Source organism: Ammospiza caudacuta, chromosome 9, assembly GCF_027887145.1.
Source record: "Ammospiza caudacuta isolate bAmmCau1 chromosome 9, bAmmCau1.pri, whole genome shotgun sequence".
NCBI lineage: Eukaryota > Metazoa > Chordata > Aves > Passeriformes > Passerellidae > Ammospiza > Ammospiza caudacuta.
The window spans coordinates 18,006,896-18,027,333 of NC_080601.1; the positions used below are offsets into that span (position 1 = coordinate 18,006,896).

Sequence of the window (20,438 nt, forward strand, 5' to 3'; positions counted from 1 at the left end):
CAGCCAGTCTCTTATTTCCTTTCTGCTTTAATTCTTAACTACCTGTGCATTTGCACATTCAGGATAAAAGAGGAAGAGTGGTGCTCTCCTCCTGCAGCTTGGAGCTTTCTGAGCAGTCTCTGGTTCCCAGGGAGTCCATAGTGCTCCCCTCCATGGAGAGGGGCTGTCCCTCCCCACACATGTATCTGACTGCAGCAAAGGGTGAGCTTCAAGCCTAACCTATTCCTAGAGTTTGCCTTGGCCTTAGAGAGCCAAACCTCCTTTCTCTTTTTTATCAACTTCTAACATAGTTTAATTTTTGTATACATTTCCCTCAGCTATTGGAGAGCACAGCTTCACGTACTCTCACCTTCTAAAGCAGTGCATTGTCTCCTCCAGAAGCCAACACACAACACATATCACAACACAGATATGTAATATGCTTTACTTTGTCCTTCCAAACATCTGTTTTGGCTACATACACACAAGACCATTTTATGTTTTCTGCACGTTACTTTTCACAACAAAACAACTGTGGCCTGATTTTTGAAATGTTCAAGCTATCTAGACAAGCAGGAAATAAAAAACAATTCTTAGGTTCTTTTATAATATTTGTTTTTAGCCAAGTATAAAAATGTCAGTGCAAAAGGCAGATACTTATATTTCATGATGTTCCAAAAATTGAAAGAATTGCATTTTTAGCATTCTACTAACTAAAGTGTTTACTGCTCACAAAAGGATTTTCATATTTTTGTACCAATTTACAGCAAACAATAGGTGTTGTAATGTAATCCACTGCAATTGTAATTTTTGACCAAATTGCTGTTGATAAATAATGCAAGTATTACGTTATTAAATTTTTTACAATTAGGTGACTGAGAAAGCTGTTTATTGCCTTCCGTTCTACCCTCTGTTAATAAGATCGTTGTTGCAGATGTTCATGTGTGCTGCATTGATGTTTAATGGTCCATGATGCTCTAGGTGGTTCCCATAACCTTGCTTTGTCTACTATAAGCTGACTCAATTGATATGATAATAGAGAAAAGAGGTCTGAAACAAGCTGGGCTGTACTGGCACAATTTGCATAACCTTTAAATTTGCCATCACTTGATAGCCAACTGCTCCTAAAAATTCTTATTCAGTTGTCAGCGAGGACAATGTACTGTACAAACAGCATTCTGCACTTGGACAGGTGCGGAGGGAAGAGAGGGCACGCACACTTTGCTGCACTGTTGTATTCTATCAAGAAATGTACTTATTATCAAATTTATACAGCCAACAATTTGGAGCACAGTTCTGCAGTTCCATTTTTGATCAATTGCTATTAGACACAACGCATGGCCTGGCATTTTTTCAGGTTCACAGTACAGTATCACAGTGTCACATTACAAGGGACATAAATATTTGGTTCCATAGATTCCTCTCTGATTTAGTTTTGACTGCTAATCCCTGGGGCAGGCAGAAGAATCAAGACGGATTAGGGAGGCAGTGGGGGGCACAGGGTAGCGAATTACAGCAAACAAAATCAGTGTATGCAGCCTCCCAAACTTTAAATCTGCTGTCAGACTGCTCTGTGCATTCCTTTTGAACAAACATTGGTGTTATCTCATTCAGTAGGTATAGCCAAAACAATATAAAACCAGTCCATGTTTACCCTCTTCACTAAATCTGCTGTCTGTATATACTCTATGCCAGGTCTGCTTACTTCACTGTCTTTATTATTCATAACAAAGAAAACAGTTAGGGTGAAAATAAGACAGAGCCTACTTTCATTCACATGGGATCAACTACATAAACATTATTTTTGGCATCCAGAGGTTTATATCCTAACTGCCACTTCACAGCTCAGGTGTGTCAAGGCCAGGTCATTGGTATCACACTGACAAGCACAGCCTATGTTTCACATATGGCATTTAAATAATTTCCACTTTGCATTATCTCTAAGAGCTACTGTGGAAACATAGATCATAAAATCTCACAATTCCACCTTTAGACAATTAACCATTTCAAAGCACTCCAATTAGCCTTCCACATGCCCTCAAAGTTCATTCTAGACATTTTGTCATCTTGCACAAAATAAATTCCAAGTCCTCAAAGTCAGGTAAAGCAGGACCCATTCAAATCCACTTTGTCTGCTTTTTCTACTATCGAGGATCTCTGCACTGTCCCTCCTGGAGCTAAGGATTTGTCCTCCATTCAGCCATCTACTTCCCACAACTTTCATTGTCTGAAATTGGATGCTACAGTAGAGAAACTTCTAATCAAAGGGTCAGTTCCTGCAGTTAATTTTCATCCAGGGACACAATACATACCTACATTTTACTCTCCTTCCACTCTGTGCAATTATTATACAGAGACTATTTGAGCAGGTGAAGATTAGAGACTTGAAAACATAAGTTCCATCATTTATGTCAAAAGCATGACACAGATAGCTACAATTTAAACTTTTCTACAATGTCCATTCAACTGTAATCACAAGATAGGAAATAAAATCTCTAAATTAAAGATGATGGGCTACCAGAGTCTGTAGGGCACCTTCTGAGTACAGATTCTGCTGTTCAAACTCCTCTGTGATGATTTGTTATGAAGTGAAGTGCTGCCAAGTAAAAAACAGGCTAACACTGCCAAAATAATGGAAAAAATATCTCCTAGAGAAGATAATCTGCCTAGGTGCCAGTGGTCAAAGGGTGCAGTTTTTGTGCCCCTCACTTCTACCACACAAAGACCTCTGGGTAAAATGTGTTATCAAATCTTTCAGCTCACATGAAGTTTGCTATCTCTATAACCTCTAGGTAAACTACAAAAATTGAATCACAGATTCCAGACAAGGTACAACACACATAAAGACACATGAATCAGTATAATCCATTAATATTCATGAATGTTTTAAGTTCTCCATGACCATAATCAATAGCCAATGAAGTGAAATGAGATCTTTCCATTGATTTCAGAAGACACAGGCTTGAGCCTCAGAGACAGCAACATCACATTCTCTCAAGCACTCCAGCTGATAACATACACTTTGCTAATTTGCCTCTTCCCACCCAAAATTTAAGGAATAAACAAGAGATGCTATCTTATTTCAAAGTGGTTTTGTGGAATGAGCAATATACCATCATAAAGGTCCATATGGAGCATTTAGTATCTTTAACTGAAGAGCAGTCAAGACCACATAGCTACCCATGTTGTTAATGCCAGAATGAGATCCATAAATAAGATCTGTTATTTATTTAAGGAAACACAAAAAAGGCCTGAATGTGTCATCCTCCCAAAAGGTTGAGATTTTGTTTTGCTTTAACTTTGGTCCCTGGAAAGCAGTGATTCTGACTCTTACGTCTTCTAACAGATGTAAGCCCATCCAATATATTTAAAGATTGATAAGTAGAGTTTTTAGTTCAAACTGGCCTTGACCTTGGGCAGTGTGACATTATGTGAAAACCATTAATGGTCTGAAACCAAAGGAAAAGCTCCTTAATAAAAGCAAAACCATACAAAGGTACAAAGGCAAAACAAAAAACCAACAATCCCAAAACAACAAAAAAAATGAAGTTTTATTAAAACTATTGATCCTGACCTAGGGCATTACAGACATTGATCTTCCCACATCTCCACAGGAAAAAAACAACTTAAGCCAACAAATTATTGATCTATTATGAAACCTGCTGAACAAGCCATACATTTAATTTCTTACAATGAAAAAAATAATCACACCAAATTAGGATACTGAGAAAATCTATTTCTCAAAAATTATTGGTAAAAAAATACTATTGGATTAATTTCATAAACCAGACATCCTGTTAGTATGATTCAACCCTAAAATGTTGGGAGGTGAGAAGTGTAAGCACTGTAAACCTTTAAAGTACAGGTTTCAGATTTCAACTCATTAAAGCACATGTTCTTAGGGAGAAATGGCAAGTGTCCAACACTGAATACTGCAGGAACACGACTGCACAGAAAAGGACAGTGGCGAACTTTAAACTTAAAGCATACATTTAATTAAAAGTGTCTAGGATTATTATTTTCTATGAAACCAAATACTAAAGATTTGGAGTTTCTTCCATTTTTTCAAAAAGATATATTTAGACTGACATAACATTGTAAATGTAGGGACAGTTGCTGAAACACCGAAAATCACCAGAATTCGGTGTTATAGGGAGATGGGGGGGCAGGTGGGTAGGTAGGTAGGTGTCATTTTCAGAACACAAAGATAACCTTGACAAAGTTGCATCAGCTACATCTATATGTGAAAAGCACAACTTAAACTTGGAAGGCTGTTCTACTTCCAGTGCTTCACACTTACTGATTCTGCTGTTTCACCATCCTTTCCAGTTGAATTCTATAATAAAATTGGTGGTTTTCAGCATTAGAGAAAATAGAGTTTGTTTTCCTTATGTGGCTCTGTCCCTGTATTCTTTGCTTTTTGCTTTGCAGACATCATTCTACAGCATTAACAGCCAATGCTGAAGCTACTTCTATTCCAACTTGGAACTTGATTCTTTGCTGCTAGATGGAAATTAAAAACAAAGCACCATGTTTAATGCCTCATTCCCCTCCACCAAAACCACTGCAGTTTAGAGGTACTTTCTTTCCAGAAAGAGAATGCTTATTTGGGATTCAATGGCCCCTAAATCAGTATGTTACTGTAAATTCCTTCAATCTTGCTCTCCAGAGTCAAGCAAGAAAGGCCTGAAGTGATTTAAGGGGTGCCTTACCAAAATCCCCCTGCCTAAGTCCAGTTTCAATGTTAACTGTGTGTGCCAGCTCTGGGGTAGCATCTCCTGCCTAGATATACCATTTCTGAGGGAGCAGTGCTGCAGGCAGTCTTCTTGTGAGATATTTAAATTAATTTGGGATAGTAAAAACAAAAGCCGAGAGTAAAGAATGTAAAAGTGTCCAAGATTCAAGGGCTACAGAATTCTTTGTGAATCAATGCAAAAAAGGTGCCCATTTAAAAAATGACCTAGCTTTAAATACACAATGATGGGCTCTAAACCACAAATTACCACACCATAAAGAAAATTTGAAGCCATAACAGATAATTCTATGAAAATGTCAGATCAATCATAAGTGGCAGCCAGAAAAGCAAGAAACTGTTAGGAACTATTAAGAGAGGAATACAGAACAAAGAAAACAACAAAATTAAGCCACTTTGTAAATTCCTCAGGAACCTGCAAGTTGAACATTCTGGTCCCCCACTCACAAAGACTAAGCAGACCTGCAAAAAGATGCATTGAAGGGTGGCTCAGAGTGTCAGAATTATGGATCAAACACAGAACAAGTAAACAGAATACAAAAAGAGTTTGGAAAAAACACTCGTCCAGGGGAGGTAAGCAAGACTTCTTCAAAATCAAAAGTAAAAAGCCACTGTACGTGAAATGGTTATGGACTGGTCAAGCAGGATGTATTTCTTATACATAACATAGTCTCTGTGACACTCCTTATCACAAGACATGTATAATAAAATCCTATTCTGGCCTATTCAGCACAAAGACAACATCTCTAGTCCACAAATCCCCAAGCAATATTTTGCTGGAGTGTAACATGGAACTATTACTCCAGATTTGCTCTGGTTTTATCCTCTGTCCCAAGTTCCCACTGTTGTACATTTGCAAACATCACGTAAGAGATAAATCTTTGATCTGCCTCAGTCTTGTTTCTACTCTTTCATTCTGTATTGCCACTCCAATATCATATAATTTCTACTACCTAAGCAGTGGATTTAGCTATTAATAGTTATGTCTCCTAGAATCCTTTTTAGAATTACAGTATAAAAACTCAATTCCTAAATCTATGTATCAGTATCTGAGACACAAGCACAGAAATTCTTCCTTGGAAGAATAAATACAGGCTAGTTCTAAGGAAGGGAGTAGTGGCCCATATTTATTGTCATTTAACAAACATGCATTTTTCTACAGCCTAATTTTTCCTCAGAAGTGTAGAATGTAAACTCATTGTAGCACCTGAAAATGGAGCTAGGTTTGATATTCCTTACTCCTGGTTATTATACATGAATAAGGGATTTCCCACCTTACTCTCAATTTCTGGGCTAAATTGGTGTATTGACACAGTAGACCACAGAAGAATCCTTTTCTTAAATCAATATGAAATTACTGAAACACACACATGTGCCTACTTACATATGTGCATACCCATTCTTTGAGGTGCAACACTTGGTACACTTAAGTCCAGTCAAGATACCTGTATCCAGGAATTTAGGTTTTAATAATGTGTTTCACCTCTCCAATAAAATGCTCAGTCTTCCACTCCCATGCAGCATAAAAGCATGAATGGTCTCAGTTACAAAAAGGTATTACCAGATTTTCTATCCATTAATCCCTACCAACAAATGCTAATTATTAATTTATATTTTTTAGTTTCATAAGACACAAAAAACCTGATTATTTTGGGCTTTCTGGCTCACTTGTTAAGCCATTAGGGGACTAAAATGTCCTTTTTTATTTTCTAAACCCACTTTTGTTTTTGAAATCAACCTATTTCTGAATATAAATGTACAGGGAAGAGTGAAAGTGCGCAATTGTGTGAAAAAGAGAGCACATGGTAATAAAACTCAGCTGCTATTTCCCTGGGTCCAAGGTACTACTCTGGAGTGTATAAATGTATAGGAAGCCTAGTTGATAAAAAAAGGGCAAGTCAAGTTTTTCCTGTCTCGAAGGCCAAGCAGGAAAGCTGTAAGCAAGGAAAAAAAATAACATCTTTTCTTGCTTCTTAGAGAAGAACACATTATGCTCAGGAACTTACAGAAGAAGAGCTGCAAACAGACCCACCATAAAATGTCAGCAGTGTCAATAGTATGAAATACTTCTCTGTTATACAGCTATGCTTACAGGGTAACATGTTGGTCTGGGACTGCAGCACAACCTGACAAAGAAAACCTACTGACCCCTGTTTAGAGTGAGCTACATGCTTGAGCATCAGCCCTCTTTATTCCTCTCAAAAAGCATACCCCATCATGCTATTGTGAGCTAAGAATGGCTCTTAGAATCTCTCATTCCACACTGAGAATGTGATAAACCTTCTTAAAAGAACAGGTTTAAAAATCTTCTAAAATACTTAAGATCTAACATACTTACAAAGTAAAAGGAGTTTCATAATTCACAAGATATACTATCATTTGTCATTATTTTAATTAAGATCAGGTTTTAGTTCTATTCAAACATAGAAAATTTTAATTAGTGAGCATATCTGCACATATTACCACAAGAACAGCTGTATTGGGTGACACCAACATCCATTCAGCTCAGTTTTCTGTTTCAGATATCACTATTTCTTCAACAGCAAGAGCTTGGTAGGCAGGCTCCAAAATTTGGTAACATTGCAACTTTATTGTGACATATTAACTTGGCTACACTGCACTGACTTTAATTTATGGACCAGATCAAACAACAATGATAATACAAAAATCTACAGAGCTGTTTCTGCATGCACTATGTGGTAGGTGCACTAATGAAGTTTTAAGATGAACTTCTCTCTTTTTACCACATTTGCCCAGACTGCTAACAGATTTCCTGAAATATCTCAAGTAATATGTCCCAAAAAATGAAGATTTAAGTGGCTAGTAGAGCTCAACCTGGCTTTAATGCTTGAATCCTTAGAAAAACCTATGTTTCACTGCCATAGTCTAGCAAATGAGGTTAGTACAAACATGCCCTTAAATAGAGGTGGTCCTGCAAACATCAGGGGGGAAAAAAGAATGGAAAATTCTATGTTCAGCCCTGAACATGCCAGATTTCATCATTCATAACTTGAAAAATGCTGAAGTGATTTTCTTTAAATTTGGATTGTTTTTCTTTCCTCTATTAAAGCTATAAAACAAGCCAAGTTTAAAGTTTGTAGTTTCAGCTGGTCTTGAATTATGCAAATATTTCAATATAAAAGCATTTTCCATTGCTGAACTGATTTTGCTCAAACTTTCTGAAGATTTCCCTCTGAGCCAAGACCAGTCACAAAATGTATCTGACTAAAAGCAATTTGTTTAAAACTGTTATGAGCAACTCTGACAAACTTTAGAGCACACATATAGATAGGACATCTATGCTCCTACCAGAGCTTGTGATTTTTAGTGCATTTCTTAAAAGCTCCAGCTGCTGAAATCAGGAGACTGCATATGTTCAATAACTTCCCCTGCTTATGTATATTTCTTGTGGCTATAGAAGAAAGTCTTGAAATGTATCCTGTAGGCTTAGTCAAACCTCAAAACTCAGTCAAATCTGGAATCTCAGGCCTGCTAAGAGGGATATTATGGAACAAGGCTGTGGTAGTGGGACTAGAGTCTTGATAGCCAAGTAACTCCCAGGACAGCTGAGGAGCATCTGCACAAGAAATTAACCCAATGCTGCTCCTTCCCCTACGTATAATCCTCTGTGCTGAAAGCTTTTGTCACAGGTGTCTCTCACAGGCTGGCTTTTCCACAAGAGTTTTATCAAAATTCAGTCATGTTGGGGATCAGTGATAGAGAGAATTACAATCTTTTTGTCTGTGCTCATTCTTAAAGTCACTGAGAATGTCCAGCACCCTCCAAGTTTTTCAGTTAAAAAGATAAAATTCAACATCACCAAAAAATGCACCTCTGGCTGCCCAGAGGTGTTGCAGATATTCCCAGCCCTGGAAGCATTCAAGGTCAGGCTGGACAGGGCTTTGAACGACTTGTTCCAGTTGAAGATGTTCTTTCCCATTGTGGGGGCTAGGACTAGGTGACCTTTAAAGGTTCCTTCCAACTCAAACCATTCTACAATTCTATGGCATGGAGAGGAAAACCTCAGACCACAATAATTTCTTTGTGCTCTGTGGAGTCTTATTAGAAGGTGACAGTTAATTAAGTCAACGCTTCATCTGTCACAGCTCCTGTATGCCAATCCTAAACACTCCTTTCCTTCCCTCTAAAACATACTGATCACACTCAGATTGAATTTGAGCTTGCCTCTTCCTTGCAATGACAGAGAACAGGAAGGAAGGGGAGAGAAAAGGGGCCTTGGGGCTGGAGTCCTGTGATGGAGCAGATATGAACAGACAGCAGAAAGACCCAATGCACTCCAGGATAAAGACTGAGAAATTTTTCCTCTGAAAACACAAATAATTCTGACAGCCAAAGAAAGTGGATTGACAAATGGGAATGGCTTAGATTGAGACTGCTGATGTAGTTTTTTATTCTTACTATTTCATTGATCTGCTCCAGCTGCATGGACCTCTAAGCTGTCTGTCAATCCATACCTGACTTCCTACAGCTTGTGGTCTATTTGAGGTAAGCCACCAGTATTTTTAGTTGACATTAAAACAATGTTGTATAAATTGCAGCCATTCATAAGATGACAAAATCTTTGCAGTATGGCTAGGCCAGATTTTTGGAGGAAGGTGTTTTTCAGCTGTCTCAGTCTAAGCTCCCTCTCTCACATGCAAGAACTATATTTTCCAATCTGTTTGGTCAATCTTTTCTTTTGGCAATAAGCCGTGCCCTTCTGCCCTATGCTCCACTCCTAAAATACCTGTTGTTACTTCCATTCTCAGAAATGAAGAACTGTTGCCACAGTCATCTCCACATGTAATAACCAGCTGTATCTGCACTTCTTCATATCACACACACCTCTACTGTGCCCTAGAAAGCCCAGGTCAAATTTTCAGCATGTATCATTCTGTGCCCCTTCACGAATGGCCCAGCAATCTGCAACAACTCCTTTTATCCATCTTATTTCCTATCCTTCCAGCCAGAACTGTATCCAAGTATATCCCCTCATAATTTCCATAACCTTATCCTCATTTGACCTACACAGAACTCTTCAAAGAGGTGTACCCTCCTCTCACAACCCAACCCCATGGTTGCCTTGGCTTGGAACATCCTTAGCAGGGCCTTTGACAGAGCAAACAGAGCTCTGTTACAGATGTCCCCACAGCCTCTGGCTGCCTGTCTCATTTTGCCAGGCATGGGGCAGGGGAAGGGAAGGAGGCTGGGGGTGGCCATCTGGCTGTGACTGCACAGAGCACAGCCCGATCCAAGCCAGACACGGCTGGCCCTCCTGGTTGCCAGGGCACTGCTGACTCAGATCCACCTTGCCACTGGTGGACCTTCAGGTCCCTTTCCACAGTGCTCCTCTCCAGCCTCTCCTTCCCCAGTTTGTACACACAGCCAGGGCTGTCCCATCCCTGTGGGCAGGGTGCAGAATCCAGCACTTGCCCTCGTTAAACTTCGTACAGTTGGTGATTGCCCATTTCTCTAATTTGTCAAGGTCTCTCTGCAATCTGTCGAGGTCTCTGCATAAACATGTTCAACATAACAAACATGTTGTTCTTATTATTGTTAACCTGGACAAAATATACAGCAGAAGGTATGAACAAGCATACCCAAATCCATAGCTGACTCTGCAAATACTATTTTAATCTAGGCACAAGCTCTTTGAGACTTCACTGTTCCCTTAGAAAGGCAAGATAAACAAGTACACACAGTCTGCTTTTTCAAAAAACATACCCCCATGCATTAGAAAAAAGATAACAATGTTATGCTGGTAACTCCTAAATGTAGTAATTCTTTTAAAGATAATTTAGAAACTTTTATACATTCCACAGCAGGTTGTAAGTGTAGACCTAGTTAGCTCTGAAATAAGTATGTAAGCAGCACTCTATGCCATTTCATGGCATCATCATATGCTAAACTAAGGGACACATTTTCCTTCTTCCATTATTATTTTAATGTGAGGAGGTGGGAAAAAGATGGTCCACACCAAAGGAAAAGGGGGAAAACAATAACAAATTGGTATCTCTTTCGAGAATTGCCCCACAGGCCAAACATTTTTATGTTCTTAATCATTATTAAATGACTTAACATGACACACAGAGCCTGGCAAATGATTGCATCCTGACACAAGAACGAATTACAAATGAAATGAAAGATCAAGCTGTATTAGAGGACTGCCTCTGGGAAATGAAAATCTTTAATTCTCTTTTATTATTGACATTTATTTGGCTGCCACGAATAACAACATAGCAAAGAGATTCAGCTATGCTTGTGCACTGAATAGCTTATCCCACGGCTCAAAACTGCCTTAACATTTATCATGTTTGCTTTTGTAGCTGACACCATTGCATACAGTCTCTATCCATCTCACATTTATCATGCATATAAAGTGCATTCTCTAATTTAAGTTCATTTCATAGCGAACAAACAGCTAAGATTAGCAAGTGTCAGTCCTCAAATAAGCTCCCGGTTGTAAAAATATCAAAGAAGGGATTAATGGATTTGTTAACAACTCCAGTCTGAAGAATAAAGAAAGTACTCAGTGAAAATTAAATAAGAGCACAGGAGGGTTACACATAAGATTTAGGTTTACTACATTATTACTAGCTCATGTATAAAAACATTTTTATGCTGCTATTTTTCAGTCAAGTGTACAATACTCAAGTGGAGTGCCTCCTCATGGGCATTCACAACAGGCAGTAACTCTCTGGAAGGAACACTTCCATCATCATCAGTGCAATACACATACCCAGCTCTCAGTGACTGCTATCTATTCCCTTTAAAACACTTTGTAGCTAACAAAATAGGGGAAGGAGCAAACTGCTGAAGAAATAATTCAAACTGCTGCTAGGAATGATCTTTATAGCAGTGACATACCTGCTTAGTGCCTAGCCCTGAAGCCACAGTCTGAAGCCAATTCTGATTTTGAGGCAAATATTGTATGAGTAAGCACCAGTCCCCCAGGTGCAAAGCTTCCTCTACTTCACTTGATTTCCAAAGGAGGAATTCAGCCCAGCCTAATAACTCACCTTGTGAAGGAATGAGCTACTAAAATGGCTCACCACAGCACATGTTTTTAATAGCTTTATTTAGTCTAGAAGCATAGGTGGACAGAATTAAAGAGACTGTCAAAAGGTAGGCAGTCATGTTTATAATGCTTAAATCTGTGTGTCGTACATCATCAATTCAGACAGCAGAAACTGCTTGAATCCTGCTAGAACACCTTTTTCCCACGTACTCTTATGAGAATTGAAGAGCAGACGGCTGAGAAAAGCTAAAGTGAGACTTTCTGCTCAAAGCAAAAAAAGCCTGGAAATTCACTTAGTACTGGATTTCACTTCCTCCTCTTTGCAAATGTTTAAATATACTACACTGTTGCACAGCTGTTCTCAGCAGGCACAGTGTATTCTTGTTTGCAGCAAAGATGGCTACACAGATAAAATCTCAAGTCATAAAAATCTAAGTAAAACCAACTGCATCAATATTTTAAATCTATGTTATAAAAATGTTCAGAACTAAATTCTCAGGCATTCTTGTGAAATAATAGCTTCTTAAATTCAGACTCCTGAAACAATTAAAAACATAAAGGATGAGAAACACAGAGTAACATCAAAAGGCAAATGGTCTGACTACCATTTGAAAATTGTAAAACCTCAACTTGTAATTGATTAGCTGGAATATTTACTGCGGGTGACAATGGAGATTTGGAAAACATACCTGTAGCCAATACAGTGTCATCTTTGCCTTGGGTGAAGACCACAATTCGCTGCCTTTTAGTGTTCACCTTCGGCAGGGCTTGTGTCTTCCGGGCTATCTCTTTAATGTCTTCAGTCTATTAAGAGAGAGAAAGAAAATTCTTGTCACAGCATACTGGAGTGGTGGGAACTTTATTAGCAGATCAAAGATTTATTTTCTTACAGCAAGGTATAAAATAGACTTTAGTGTCAGTAGAGGAAGATTTTTAAAAGGAAAGAGGGCATTTTCCTAAGGGCTTATGTAGTACTATGAGACTATTGTTTTTAATCTTGATAATGATAGTTCAGCTATTCCAACCACCGCAACACTGCAAAGCTAACAAAGGAATTACAGAACATTTCTTAATGAGCAATTAGTGGGTTTCTCTGCTGCTGACTGGATTCTAACCATACCTATCATAAAACTAAAAATAAAATTGGTTAAGAGAGTACTTTGGATAAACTCCGAGCCTGGTTTTCACCCAATTTAGCCAGGTTTTATACTATGGTCACACCTCTGACTTCAGCACACTTACAAATACTTTCTCTAACTTCCCTACAATAACTGATCCTATCAAGCAAACTGTACCCCTGAGAGGGTGTGCAGCCCAGCTCCCACTAGCTGGTTGCATAACTGAGATGCAGGGAAGCAAAGGGCAAAAGGAATTTCAGTGGGGCACAGAACATAACCAGTTTTCTGCAGGAAGGCTCACCTGCAAAAGCTTCAGAAATCTTCGCTTTAAAAGGATATTGTACTTCATTCTGCATGTAGGTAGGAGCAGAGAATGTGGCAGACTGAACCAAAGCTCTCATTCATCCAGTGTCTTACACATCAGCAAGTTTGGAATGTTTAAATTAATGCAGTAAACTCTAACAATACCACTTGTCACTAGAATATTATAAGTTCTATTCTCACCATTGCCCTATGATCAAAACAAAAGGGTTTCAATTTCTAATTGACTTGGTTTCCAAGCTCATCTGTAATACGTATTTCTGTTATTTGTATCAACATCAAACCCTTTTATAATGTTATATGGGAAACTTTTGCTCTCAGATTTCTAACTCAAGTCAGTAAGTTCTACAAATTAACTTTGGTGTAACCTATTTCTTGCCATAATTGATATATATATAGTTTTTTCTGTTATTTTTATAACATTAGGAAAGGAGTATGTATGACTGTAACTAATCACTGTGCTATTTACTGTGCACCACTTTGTTAACATCTGTGTTAAATAAAGCTGTATTTTTCCCCCAGTTTCTTCTTTGTGCAAGGAACTGTAATGAAATACAGCAATGGCCTAGCCTTGAATAATATGAAAACACAATAATACTTTCTGCATTGCTTTGTGTACTGTTTGTTATAATTCCAAACTCACCTGACACAATTACTATTACAGACAGAGAATATGCCTGGGTTAATATATTTACCAGCACCCCTTAATGTGAAAATACCTACATTTTCTGCAACACTTTCAGCCTCCCTCTAGTTTCTTCCCTAACTTTGGGTAGTCAGTGAACCCATTAATTTATATACATGTGGCAAACATGAAAATAGTTTCCTTTTATTTATTGGTCTCTTCTCCTCTTTCTAAAATTCTCTCCTACTTTTCATTTCCATATATGATACTCTCACTTGTGTTATTTCTTCCTCCTCCTGCTCAGATGGCTAATAAAGCTTTTAGAAGGCAATGCCTGCTACCAGAGAAGAGCAGAACTGAGGGCAGTAACAGGGGCCATCTTCCCACTAATTCTCAGAAGGCAAGGAGTCTCTTAAAGATGCCAAAGAAAAAAATTGAAATTACTGCTCTTCTGTTTTGAAATGTTTTTTAAGAGGTTTATGAACAGCAGGTATCAGCTGGTGGCACAAGCTGTTGAATATGGGATGGATGGAGAATGCAGCCCTCAGCCTGGTAATACACAGGCTTGCCAAAGCCTTGCCACAGAAGTTTAACCTCAGTTCTGAGCTACTTCAGGCCTTGGGAATTAAGAGATCCACAAACTTATACACAAAAAAGCATCACGAAGATCAAAGGAAACAGGGGACAGGAGTTTAGTTTTTGCTAAGTAGGAAGTGGCTACTAGTGACTTTATTAGGCACATTTTCAGTGGAGTAAAGCAGGCACAGAAATCAAAGTGCTTGAAAATATTTGTACAATGTATTTACAGGTACGATGAATTTTAAAAAGAAGATTATGAAGTTATAATAGGAGAAAATGGCATAATCAAGAGATGATTTCTTCAGCCTAAGGAAGAATAAAGATTAACTTAGATGAAGAAAAGAGGACCCTGAGGAAAGAGATTGTGAACAGTGATGGTAAGGATGAAATAACGTAGACAGGGAAAAAAAGTAAAAAGCACATATGTTTTCAGGAAAAATTTAATATATAATAAGCATGTAACAGGAGAAGGAAAATATTTAGGTCAAAAAGGTAACTTTTTTCAAAAAGCAGAAATTTCAAGACAGAGAGGTTTGGACACTTCTGATTTTGCAGATTTTGGAAATAGCTGACTAGTGTCTTCTGTGAAAAGTAACTTGACCATTTTTCGCCAAAATTACTTCCCATACTAATTTTTTTCAAAGGAAGAGAATAAAACAGAGCTTCAATGTGAGTGTTGAGGAGGCTTTAACTTTTGCACAGGTTTTTTTTGAAGGTACAAATGTGACATTTTACAATATGTGACTATTTACAGCTGAAGACTGCAGAGGTACTAAGGCCTCTCAGTTTGTTGTCAGGTAAACATCATCAAATGCTACCATCTCTGATTTCTGTTCAGAATAAATAGCCAAAATGTGTAATATTTGTTTTGCAGTGATTTTTACCTGCCCATTTACTGAGTCTTTCTTACACATCCTGTGCCTCTGGACATAGCTGAATGATAAGAGTAAACTGGTTTGTGGCTTAAAGCCTCTACACACTCCCCAAATACACAGGATACTCCCACATACCCAGTTACATATTTGAACCTGATTTAACAAAGCTGATGTACAAATCTCACTGAAGCATGATTTGCCTGTTGGTGCTGCACCTGAAGAATCTCACAGTGGCACTCATGGCAGCAGGTCAGTGGGATAGAGGCAGGTGAAGGAAGCGTGCCAGGTGTCCCAGGATCAGACATGGCCATGGGCCAAACTGCATCCAGCCAGAAGCACTACCAAGCCTTGTCTTCTGAGTCTTGCCCCTGAGCAGATCCCAAATAGCTGGGACTGCCATAGCCCTGACCTAAACAGACATAAATCCTTCCAAAACAGGGCACTTGTGCAGTGTACCTCATTAACTTAAAGACCTAAAGCTGGTCCAGGGTAACAAAACTCCCTCTAATATGGTTCCCCAATGAATATGGACTTGGAGGAGACCTCGAACAAGAAAAGTTATTTTGCATGGCAGCTGCTACTAACCCCTTAGATATTTACTGTCTCCTTCTTTTCAGTTTGCTTCTTGGGTGGACAGACAGAACTGAACCCTAAACTTTATGTTTAAAGTAGTATTTTGTTTTCCTAACTTCTATGTAGAAGGAGCAGGAAGTTACTTTTTTGTAAAAGCAAAACCTCATAAGCCTTTGTTATTTGAAAATTAATGGAAATGCCATCAAAATATAAAGTTTGTATAGATATACACTATCTATATCTATATATAGTTTAAAAATTACATAGAACATGAAATTCACAAAAAAAAACCCAATCCCACAGTGATGTTCAGGAAGAGACAACATCAGAAGTAATGTTCTATTTTTGATTATTACAGATAAGTGTTGCTCAGGGGATAGAATGAGGGAAATAATGGTCTTCAAATATCGTGGCTGATTTTATAAAAATAGTTTGTGTTTCAGCAAAGTACAATGGAAAACTAACTGTGGGAATGGTGTTGCATAAAGATAAAAATTCCTTTGACTGGAATTTCCCTAACAAAGAAATAAACAGATTTGTGTCATGGAGGTGTTGTCTCTCACCTATAACAAGATTTCATTTCTTCAGAAAAGGTGTCTATTTTGCTGAAGTTCTCTTAATTGTAACTTCTCTTTTTTTTTCAAAAACTGTTTCAGATACATTGAACTCATTTCATGTGTAAAAGATGAACTCAGTATACAAAATTGTTGTAATTACTGTGAGGCAGAACAAAAAACCATAAACAAACAAATAACTAAACAAAAGAAGCTGATCACCAACTGATTTTCTATGCTAAAAGATTTCTGATTAAAAAATAAAAGTCTTTCCAGGTGGCAATTGAAATGCAGCCACCAGCAACTTTTAATCACTTCTATGAAAAACATCCTCTTGATTTTTGCCCTGGTCAATCAAGTCCTTTCCTTTAATTTGCCATGCTTTACCAGTTTTCTCTTCTCAATATAAAAATCAAGCCTTTGAGAGTTGCTGGGAATTTTTCTTGGTTTTAATTGTAAGGCTAATTGAAGCTCTTCAAGTTTTTCGTAAGATACTTTATTATCAGTGTGATATTTTTTTCTTTTGGTCTCCACAGCACAAAAGGAAAACAAAATTGTGGACACTATCAAGTTTTACTCATCTCTGTCAGCAAACTTGACATGTGAATTGTTGCCAAGCAAGGGAGTAATAAGAGATAAGATCATAATCATTGTGCACTTTACTGATATGCTGTAATCAAATGTGGCAGATTTAGGATGTTCAGGAGGAACTGTGCTAAAATCTCTAAGCATGCACTAATGGAAAGGTTAATATGATGGTAGTTAGCAGACACCAGCAAAAGCAGTTTGTCACTAGAGCTGAATTTAAACCAGGCACATTCAAAGTCTTTAGCTCAAGGGGGCAATAAAAATATAGAATGGGTAGACTTAATACACTACTTCCTTTCTTTTTATTGTCTAGCTACCAGAGGGTACCAATAATATCTTATGCTTCATATTTTGGAGGCGTCTGTGAAATTCATTCATTAGCATAAACTCAAAGTGTATTTTTATGCCTAACAATACAGATTATACAAATGAAAACTGACAGGAATAAAAAGTCTTGATTTCTACAAAGCAGCCACGTGAATTTGGGAAACATAAAATGCAATGGGACAGCCCACAGTTTTAATAGCTAAAACAGTGATGGCATTGATGTACCTGCTGGCGTATGGTTCTAAAGAAATCTAAATTGTAGAACAAAAGCTGTCAGTCTTTCCCTCTTTTTTTCTATGCAACCAATCACACCCAGAAATGGCACACTCGGGAAGCGATGTGGTTTGAATTGCGCGGCTTCTATTATTTATGCAAAATGGGTGTTGAGCAGTCAAACTCCTTTCTATTCTTTTACACTGCAAACAAATCAATTAAGGTGGGTCTTATTCCAGTGAAAAAGCAACATGTAAAAGGATTTACGTGTGTTCAGTTCTGCAATTTAGATTTCAGTAAGATCCCTTACTATCTGCAAAATTAGCACAAGCCTTGTCACATTAATTACACTATTTAAAAACTGCCTGTTTCAATTGGTTAGAGACCAATAGCTGATGGTTCTCCGGATTAAGATATCTGAATGTAGCCAGTGGGAGGTAGTAGTCAAATAAATATCTTGAGAAGATGAAATCAAAAGCTCTGAAAATCACTGTAAAATCAACAGTATTTACTTCAAGAAAGTAGAGGATCAGACATTTTTAGAGCTCAGATGGAAAACACCGACTCAAATATGTTTTGAAACAATTTCCACACTACCTTTTCTAAAAAGCAGCTGTTTGTAAAAAGCATAGTTTACATTAATCAGTACCTAACAATTTTATATACAACCTTTCTAAAATTCATTTGCATAATGATAATCCGCATATGGCAGGGTTTAAGTTATTTAAGCGGTGTTATATTTCACTATTTAGTGTTGCTTCACCATGCTTTAGCAGTGAATCCTTCTGGAGTGTAATGCAGCTAATGAGGTAGCTTTTTAACTGAACAAACTGACAGGTCCCATATCTGCAGAGGCAGCTTGAAACCGTGCCCAACCTCTCGGCTTCCCAAGAGGCTTTTCAAAATTCAATAAATAACATCTGTAGGCGATGTTGGGTGCAGACCTAGCAGAGTGCGTCATAACACTGAGCTGGCAGAACAAAGAAACCATGACGACTGCCAAGTTTCCATGGCAACCGCTGCGAGGCTTGGAGAGTATAATAGCACATCAATCATTGTCCAAAAGAACTTCATTATCAGCAAGAAAAAAACCTTTAGGATCTGTTTAGTGTGCAATTGTGGGTTAACTCACCTCAAAGCCTTGCTCTCTAGCAAAAGTGGCAGCTTCCTGAAATAATAAAAAAAGAACAGTTAATTATAAAGTGCTAGATAATGAAGAAATAACACATTTTGAAACTCATTCAGCCAGTTTTCCTTTTACACGATTATCTCAATATAGCCATATACAGTTGTGCAATTCTGATAGCCGCACCAAAAGCTTCCCCCTCTTCCCTCAAGCCCGACAACAGTACAATGTCAACACATTTCACAAGTTCAAATAAAGAAGGTAAAATATGATTTTTTCCAAGTAAGGAAAGTTACTTCTGCAGATAGGACTTGAACTTGGAAAAATCCGTCACATATATTTTTAATTGAAATTGTACTATCTCCATTTATGAATGACACTTCATGGGATACATGTTATCAAGCCATTAAAAAAAATAATTTGTCATCTACAGTGCATTAAAAAATCAGGATCACTAAATGTGTTCAAACCCTTGTGGTAGAATCAGATGAGCATTTAAAAATATTCTGATGTCTTAATCACTGCTTTAAGCAATTTAACTATGTTCTTTTCCTGAAAGAACAGAGGAAACATCATGGTATCAGTATGTCCTCATGCCTTATTTATATTAATAGGTGCAACTAAAAATCTGTTTTGAAATAAAAGCAAGGGAATGGAAGACAATAGCAATGTTTTCCCCTTACTTACTTTCTATCTTAACATTGGAAATACTGCAGAATACCCTTGAAGTATTTATGTTTTAACTTGCATTCTTCCAGATTATCTTTGCCAAGTAATATTAACAGAGGGATAATCTAGAGCCAAAATGATGAGTTGATCTACGTAAACAGAAATGGATACTGTACCAAACCAATCCAGTGTGCCTACGAGAGGTTTTAGTGCTTCAGAAAACACACAGTTGTGGACCTACATGATCTGTCAATCTGGGGGCAATAGAAGAATTTGAAGTGGGTACAATTGATTATAACAACAGTAAGTTGAGGTTAATAAAATGTGATAAGCTGAAAAGCACAACTCCTCAGGCTGCTTCACTGCAGAAACATAAGGCTGACCGGGTTACCCTTAGCTGATGTTGACAGAAAAACTGAATCATGGTCCTGACAATTGGGTGCGGGCAAGGTTAGCCACTTTGACAATTTACTTACAATTGAATCCCTTCTTGTACATCACACAGTCAATGACATTTGCTAGCCTGGCTGTCAAGAAGGAGTGTAGGGTTCAAAGATATCATGCAGTGTTTTCCTAAACCGGCATGTGATTAACAAAGCCTATGCTCATATGAAAAAAGGAGCCTTGCAAGCTTCCACTCCATAGTGATGCACTTACAATGAACTGCAACACAATCAAGAAAGCCTCAAACGGGACTGTGACACAGAAGAAAAAATAAAATAGGAGAAATAAGGGAGCAATAAGGGGAAGAGAATAAGAAAATTGACTAAAAATTATGTCTTCTACCCAAATAATTTCTTTAACCTCAGGTTTTTGGTCATGCAATTGAAATCGGAAGTTACACTGATCTGTTCTAAGGGATTTCTTTGAAATCCCAATACAGCAGGACATTAACATCTGTGTTAAACTATTGTCTGGCCAGGAAATTGGACACCGGTACGTGAAATAAAAACTGTTTCAGTGAAGTGGTGCTTTCTTGTGTGGGAGACTTTGAGAGAATTCATCTTAATTTTCTGTACCCATGCATAGCACATGTGTTTTGGAAGACCTGGCCCTTCCACAAGAAAGGATAAATGATTGCACATTTGTTAAAAAGTATCTCATCTACAGATTCTCCTGC

The 20,438-nt window shown here is 37.8% G+C and overlaps 1 protein-coding gene across 2 annotated transcripts in view; it reads right to left on the minus strand.

Moving 5' to 3' along the window:
• Positions 1–20,438, minus strand: part of ADK (adenosine kinase) — a 266,599-nt gene that overhangs the window by 27,776 nt on the left and 218,385 nt on the right. For both annotated transcript variants that reach the window (XM_058810115.1, XM_058810117.1), the window contains exons 8-9: positions 18,656–18,691; positions 12,440–12,554 (exon numbers count right to left, since the gene is read on the minus strand). In XM_058810115.1, coding sequence (XP_058666098.1) covers positions 12,440–12,554; positions 18,656–18,691 — 151 coding nt within the window. The remainder of the gene's footprint in view (positions 1–12,439; positions 12,555–18,655; positions 18,692–20,438) is intronic.